This window comes from Pundamilia nyererei, unplaced genomic scaffold (genome assembly GCF_000239375.1).
Source record: "Pundamilia nyererei isolate P.nyererei 1_Seehausen unplaced genomic scaffold, PunNye1.0 scaffold00018, whole genome shotgun sequence".
Lineage (NCBI taxonomy): Eukaryota > Metazoa > Chordata > Actinopteri > Cichliformes > Cichlidae > Pundamilia > Pundamilia nyererei.
This window is the reverse complement of record NW_005187419.1, coordinates 786,954-795,219: the sequence shown is the minus strand read 5'-3', so window position 1 is coordinate 795,219 and position 8,266 is coordinate 786,954. Positions and strand designations below refer to the sequence as shown.

At 38.4% G+C, this 8,266-nt stretch overlaps 1 protein-coding gene across 1 annotated transcript in view; it reads left to right on the top strand.

The window, feature by feature from the left end:
- Positions 1 to 1,035: 1,035 nt before the first annotated feature.
- zc3h7a (zinc finger CCCH-type containing 7A) overlaps positions 1,036 to 8,266 on the top strand; it is a 21,182-nt gene continuing 13,951 nt past the window's right edge. The window contains exons 1-4 of the mRNA XM_013909029.1: positions 1,036 to 1,215; positions 2,502 to 2,604; positions 7,032 to 7,071; positions 7,267 to 7,470. Coding sequence (XP_013764483.1) covers positions 2,537 to 2,604; positions 7,032 to 7,071; positions 7,267 to 7,470 — 312 coding nt within the window. The 5' untranslated portion in view covers positions 1,036 to 1,215; positions 2,502 to 2,536. The remainder of the gene's footprint in view (positions 1,216 to 2,501; positions 2,605 to 7,031; positions 7,072 to 7,266; positions 7,471 to 8,266) is intronic.

Genomic DNA, 8,266 nt, shown 5'->3' with positions numbered 1-8,266 from the left:
GTGAAGCTCAATGTGAAGCAGTGGACCACTAGTAGTTATTTTTTCTTTTTTTCATTTACAGTGGAGTAACATATTTTTTAAACTGCTTTTTAGTCTTCTTCTTCTTCTTTGAAGTTGTTCCCATCCTATCCCTAATGTCCTCCTCTGTTACACCAATCATCTACATGTCTTCTTTCACCACTTCCATGAATCTCTGTGCTTATCTTCTTTTCCTCCTGCCTGGCAGCTCCATATACAATGTCCTTTGTTCAATATATAACCACCATCCCTCCTCTCCACATGTCCAGAGTACCCCAACCTTGCCTCTCCAACTTTGTCTCCAAATCACTCAACTTGAGCTGTTTGCAGGTTGCTCCGAGAAAAAGTGAACCTTATTTTACCTCTATCACATGAAAGTCTCTTATGGGCTCCTCCCTCTAGTTTTTGAGCCACACTTCTATTTTTAAATGCTCTGTGTGCTGATAAATTCAAGGAGGAAACGCGCTGTCAAAGAAAGATTTGCACAAGGGTTGATGGAGAGGAGCTGTGGATGCCTCGGGCTCAGCGGTCTGAAATGTTGTGCTTTGTAGATTGTAAGGAGATTGAAAGTGGGTGTCTTGCCAATGTATATGCATTAGAGAGAGTCTGAAGTACTGACAATCTTAGAATTATGGTGAGCCCCATGTATGGATTGAGAGAAGGGGAAAAAAGAAAGAAAAAAGAATCAATCAGTTTATTATATAATATATTGTAAAATTATATGCAGATTATACAGTTAGCTATAATTGCTGCATATGTATATTTTAATGTATTGGTTAAAAATCACAACAACAACAAAAAAGATAAAAAAAACAAAAAAAAAACTTAAGTCGAAAACATAAAAGTTTATCTCTGTAAGCTACACTGATTCCAATGATTAGGGGACTATTCTAGCTGTAGGGTACACTTTGGACAGGTTGTTGCTAATAAGAATAAACAAATATCCACGTGTTTTGTCTTATTATTAATCGCCACACACCTAAATCCTACTTGCTACAACCTTTCAGTGCCTGTAGGGGCACCAGAGCTAATGCACTCGATGTTTGCGCTCGCTTGCATCAGAGCAGAAAAAGAAGCAAAGGGCGGCCTTCAGCGATATCCCACATTTAGCCAAGTTATTTTAGCTATAACGAAAAATCACTTTCCCTCCCTTTAGATAGCCGATGTAAGGTTTGTGCGGAATAAAGACTCATTCATGTAAGTGTGAACGACAGCTACTTCTTATCCATTTCTTTGATATTTATTGTGTGTTAGCTACAGCTAAACAGCTACACCTCGCTATTGTTTGCGTTGAGGAACTAGTTTAACTTAGGCATGCCTATGCTTTGTTAGGTTCAGTCTACTTCCTAGAAACTTAGGCGACTAGTGTCGTGTTTTTGGTAACGTCCGCGTATTTCTAGCATACATAGAAGACGTGTGTTGTATCACTTCGGTATATTTTGGAACAGTATGAAAATTGCTAATATTTGCTAGCCGATGGTGATGGCTGGTGAGAACTGGACGGTCCCTGGCCGCGGGTAACACACGTGCGCTAACTGTTATGCGCCCATTATCGGACATATTCACGAAGCGCTTTCCCTCCTCTCCTGTAAAACTTTGTTGAAATAAATGTATTGTCCACACAGTGCTGTCTTCATATAGAGGAGAGTGCTTAGTGGCTAGAAAGAAAAAAAAGCGTGTCTAAACACAAAAGCACTGCAATAATAAAGTTAATTTCGGTCCGACTGTTAAGTTAATGGAACATAACGGGTGACTGTCTAAAGCTAGTATAACCGTCCGCATGACTCGGTAGCAGCCCATATTCTCTTCCGATTAGCAACCACAATTAAGAAGTGCCTTTGAAAATGTTTAGAAATGACAGGTGATATCATGTTATTTATGACCATCCAGGGTTGACTGCTTCATTTACCGGGTTTATGCGCCGTGGCCGCAGTACTGTCAGAAGGTGATAAATGCTCGAAGACTTGTGCACATTGTTTAGCACACAGTGTGCACTTTGTGTTGATGAAATTCGTGACAAACCCAAAAATATTTACATGAGGCAATGAGCTATCCGATGATGGAGCGCTTGATTCCAGATGCTAAGTTTAAATGGGTCCTAACGGCTCTGCTTATTGTCAAACTCTTCAGGTGTGTAGGTTTTGTAGCTTTCTATGGCTTCTACATTATACTAACCCGTATCTGCTCTGTTGTTACTGTTATTACCTCGCAAGCTAACAAAATGTTTAGCGTCACTTTCCGGAACTAAAAGCATGTCGTCATTACTAAATGCGGAAGCTAGAAATAATGGAAGGCAAGCGGCAAAGAAGCCCCTGATAAGTTGAAATCATATACTGACGGTTAACACTGAGCATAGCAGCTTTTTAGTTAGTACAATCTGCCCGTGTCCAGTCAATGATGAGAAGTAATTTTTTATTTATTTAGTTTTCACCTGTCATTTTAAAACGACTCTACTGAATCTTCTGATTCTGATACAATTTCAGGTGCTGACTGAGGGAAAGGGACAAAACACGCAGACATGTCTGGAGCGTGTCTGGACAGAAGGACCCGCTGGCAGGAGATTCAAAAGGGCCTCCAGTTCATCCAGTAAGTGTCCCTGGTTTGTTTCTTTTTCTTCAGTGTGTGACTGTTTTCCTGAGCCATTTATTAGTTAGTCTTGGTCAGCTTTGGCAACTATTTTGATAATCTGATAATCATCTTATTGGTTTGTTTACATACAAAAAATTAGGGTCTGTGAAAGTGTGGTTTTTCATTCTATTATGGTTTTGCATGTGATGTCATGTGCATATTGCTCAAGAGCTGTCCGCCTCATTAGATGTGATAACCGGTAGAGATCACATCTAATAACTTGTATGTTTTTTTTGTTTGTTTTTTCATATTCATATCTCTGCCTCTTCTTTATCTGCCTCCTAAACCATTACTCTCTCCTGCTCATTGCTCTCATCCTCTTTCTCCCCACTCCTGAACTGAAGTTAGTTGCCATACTTAAAAGTAAACATAGGGTTCTAGCATAATAATGTTTAGTAGGTTATTCACTTACTTGACGTGTCAGGATTGCTACACATCTAAAATGGCCGAAACGTTCATGTCACATGGGAAGCGATCACGTGTCTGCAAAACCACACTCTCATTTATGATTTAAGATTCGTACATTAAAATTTTCATCATCTTTCTCTTCATCCGCCTCCTCCCTCGTCTCCACCTTATCGACTTCCTCCTCACTTCAAGCCTTGATGTGAGGAGGAAATCTCTTGATTTCAAATTAGGGATCTAACAAAAGAAAACTCTATATAATGTTTATTTATAATGAGTGTTGTCACAGTAAGTTATTGTCACTAGCTGTCATCAGACTTGCAGCCCTTCTGTCTCTGGACAGCTGACGACAGATGGCTGTAAGCTAATGTTATGCCAGTGTCCTAAAACACTCTGACTTTCACTCACATTTTGATTACATTGTCAGACCGTATGAGAGTTTATTTGCTAAGTTTACGAGTCATTAACAACATTACACCCACTTCAAAGAAAATTTGAGTAATGAGCTGTGCTTACTTAGGTTCAGGAGATCCTCAACAACTCTCCTCAGTATTGTGGTCAGAGGTGAGGTTCATTGACTCATTACTCCAGGTTAAGGCAGAAACAGTGGGAGAAACATGCTGGTCCAAAAGCTCAAAATTCATAGGCAAAAGGAATCAGTGACAATAATAGTTTATATCCTTGTATCAGAATATTAGATTACTTGGGTATTCAAACAAGTTACTTTTGAATTTTTACATATACATACATACATTTTTTTTAACATCAGTTTGACTCACTTTTTCCTTCTTTGAATTTGGGTATCATTGACATTAACATATATAGTGATGCCACGATACCAAAACATTTAGTAGTCAGTACTCAATAGAATCGCATGATTCTCAATACTCAAACAAAATGATCCTCTTATGTAGTTAAACAAACTATGTATTAAAAAGTTGTTGTAAAACATGGAGTCAGATCTTTTATTTAAAATGCATGCATGTTGTGTTGACAGAATACAGACTGAAATGTTAGGATGTTTGCAGAATAGCCTACTAATATTACAGCTACGTTACATCAGCATTAGGGCTGCAACTAAAGGTTAGTAATACAAATTAAATTGCCAGTAGGATTTAAACAAAAGTTAATGTGCAAATAGGAAATTAAAAACGGCTTCTGTCCATAAGTTAGGGTTCAAATTAAATCAAAAAGATTTTCTTTCCAGTTCATGAATTCACGATTGCAGTGAACATGCTCTGGAGTGACGCTTGCTCTTATCTTTGAGATGATGTTCCCAGATGCTGATAACCATCCTAAAGATGCTCTCTGTCATTACTTCAGCCATTTGAGAGGTGCAAAGCCTGGAAACTCATCTTAATACTAGTAAAACAGAATTAGAAAAAACTGTTACTTATCAGAAAAGTAGTTATATATCATAGTTTCTCAGATGGCGTAGTGTTCAATGTCAATTAAACAAAATAATTATTGACATGAGCCAACCTACAGATTAACTACCTAAAGATAGGTGAAAGACTATTCAGAAGAAATGTTAATGTGTGAGGGGGGGACTTAAGTTTGTAGCTACTTCTGTTTAATTGTTTTCTCTTGCGTATCACTCATTGGCTAACAAAATTTACATAGTGTTCGCTTAGCAAGCATCATGCTGAGAAGTTTTTCGACAGGTAAGCTAACATAAACATTACTGTAAAAACCTAAACATTATCGTACAAACATTAACATAAATGAGACATCAATGCAATGCACCAACTTAACGCCCTAAATCTGATCATTCAGAGTTGACATCACAGCTCCATTGTGTCGTGGAAGGTTTGGTTTATTTGAACACTGCTTTTTAAGAGTGAACCATTATCCCTTTGTCAGCCACCCTTGAGTGCAAAGTACTCTCATAGCTGAATCTGCCTTTCTTGAGTTGGAGCAGAGCTGCACTACTTGCCATCTTCCAAGTGTAGTTTTTGCTGTCCCATTTGTATTTTTCCCTGTGCTTGTGGGCTTTGTTTCTAGTATTCTACTTCAGCATGTTTGGCTAGATTAGAACACTTATAGCCTTCTTCAGTTTCAGAAGAATGGCCACCTCTGTGCATACATCGCCTGTGGATGTTGGTATGGAATCATAAGTAGTATTGATTCTGGTGACATCCCTGACGTCCCCCCTACAGTGTAATCCTGTCACACAATATAAATACATTTCTTGAGGTTTTAAGCATGTAGCACATGGCTTCTTAATATGATATTACACTATTTTTTTTTATTTTTTTAAAACACTATTTTGCTCTTCACTCTACTCTGAGCCCCTCCCAGATGGCCAAACTCCTCACCCTATCTCTAAGGGAGAGGCCAGCCACCTTTTGGAGAAAGCTGATTTTTCAACGCTCGGATCTGCGATACCGTTCTTTCAGTCACTACCCAAAGTTCATGACTGTAGGTGAAAGTAAGCACGTCAACCAGTAAATCGAGAGTTTTTGCTTTTACACTCAGCTCTCTCTTTACCACAATGGACCGGTACAGTGTCCGCATCGCTGCAGCGCCAATCCGTCTGTCGATCTCGCGCCCCCCTCTCTGCTGACTCACAAACAAGACCCCGAATACTTAAATTCCGCTACTTAAAATACTTAAAGTCAGATAACACAATACCCATTGGATGATTGTAAAGGAACAGATTGAAAATAAAATCTTGTCTTTCTACCCCCCCCCCCCTTTAAGAGTAACTAACAGTCCACCACAATCTCATTGTTAATATCAGTTGGAGGTAAGAGAGACAGCCGATTACTGGTATTACTTCAGTTTTGTTTCTAGCTTCGTATTCAAGCATCAGGCAGAATTCCTTTATGACCACATGTTGTTTTAGAGCTGAGCAAAGCAGTTTAGCTTTTCATTTCATCTAATCCACCAAGGGCATTTTGTTTTAAAACAAAAGTGATACTTAAAATACTATGGTGAATGCCGTCACTGTGATGTAGTCTGTGTGTGTAAAGTTGACAAAGATGAATAAAATAGGTCTGCCACTTAGATTTTTTCACATCGAATCATTAATTACTTAATTGTTCAAAAACATGGCAACGAGCAAAGTGGTATTTTGTTGTATGCAGAGGAGCTCATCATGCCTTGGTTGAAAGGACTGCCTAGAATATATCGCCCTCCTACTCCACTGTTTAAAAGAAGAAATGCAACTCTACATACCAGGCAGCAGCTGTAGTGGAAAACAGCCTTTGAGAAAAAAAAAGACAAACTTTTCCATGATAGCATTTAATGGCACAATGGAACCTTTTAGTGTAGCAATTTATCCAGCTAGTTTAACATTGCATCAAATAATTGATGACTGTTGATGATATTAAGCTTGATAATGACTGTAGGTCTGTGTTGACATCTAAATGAAACGTAGGTTTGTGAACTGCTTGTGACATAAACCACACCCTGATTAGAATCATAATACAATTTTACTTCCTGGCAGTCACTACTATTTAGTATAACTTAACAATACAGTCAGAACCAAACCAGTAGATGATGATGATGATGATGATAATAATAATAATAATAATGATGGATTGCATTTATATAGCGCTTTTCGGGACCCCTCAAAGCGCTTTACAATTCCACTATTCATTCACTCTCACATTCATACACTGGTGAAGGCAAGCTACAGTTGTAGCCACAGCTGCCCTGGGGCAGACTGACAGAGGCCAGGCTGCCATATCACGCCATCGGCCCCTCTGGCCAACACCAGTAGGCGGTAGGTGAAGTGTCTTGCCCAAGGGCACAACGACCGAGACTGTCCGAGCCGGGGCTCGAACCGGCAACCTTCCGATTACAAAATGGATGGTTTGGTTTCAATACAGTTTTTAGGATGTTTTACTTAAAAAAAAAAAAAAAAAGGGTAAAAAAGATCAGTGTAATTAATGTAATTTACAGTTTCTCACACACATACATAATTTATTTAATGGCTGGCACTTTGTAATTTCATTTTTATTTCTTTCTTCTAGATCAACCCTTCCATTTCCTGGGAGTCAGGAGCAGTATGAGGTAAGCAGTGTAAATTTGAATGTACGGTGACCCAGTTCCATCAAAATTTGAGTTAAACAAATTTGACGTTATTTTAATTTATTGGGTAAAAAAAATAAAAGGCAACATGTAATTTCCTGCATCTGTGTAAAGACGTATTACTATATTACTGGACTTTGTATGTTTTGTTTTATTTGTATGTTTTAAATTTTCCAGGTGTTCATAAAGGACCTTGTGTGGAATCTGTTTGGAGAAGGAAACGACGTGTTTAGGGAAGGAGAATGGACAAAATCCATCGAGATGTTTACTGAAGCACTGAATATAGCAGATTATGCTGAATCAGAAGATATCTGTGTTCAAACAGGTTTACTAGAAAAGCTGTATGCAAATCGAGCTGCGGCATACCTAAATATTGTTCCGGTAAGTTGTGAGCACGACATTGATCACAAGTCACTTTCAAACTTTGCTCTTAAAATTTACATATTAGTTTTGTTAGTAAAATGCATAATGGTGAGAAGGAAAACTTTAAGGATAAGATACTGTACTAAAATTTTGGATGTGAAAAACAAGCTACATTATTGTTTGGTCTGTTTGTGCTGTTGGCAAAGTGATTTACTTAATCATATTGAGATAATACAGTTAAATATAGTTACTGCCCTTTTTTTTTTGTTGTTGCTCCCCTGCTCTGCTGTGTAATTGTTATTGTAGTCTGTTGGTAGATGGTTGCTATGACACATGTCATGCACTATTCAATTTTTTGTGGATGGGAAGATGTTGTGAAATTAAAATGACAGAATGTTTTAATAAGGTTTCTTAGGTGCATAAATGCTAGAAATGGGTCATTTTAACCCAGTGGTATGTGGTTGCTAGGCAGCATGATAATGTCATTATTTGCCATGTAAATAAGAAACTTAATGGGTTTAAGATTTATCTGTGTGCCAAATTTGGTTGCTCAACTGATTGCCAGAGCAATTTGGTAGTGAAGGAATACAAACAGTGCGTTCAGATTGAATTCAGACTGCTGTGACAGGAGAAAGTTTCCTCTGTAAGTAAGATGGACACATTCTAGGGGCTCGGCACAGTCTAAATGCAGTCCAGAAAGTGTAGCAATGTCTCTCTGGAGCACATCATACTACACTCACCATATTCCTTCTGGAACTTAATCACTGCTCTGAGCTCATCCATGATATTGTCCAGGGTCCTCGCATTCCTCGTG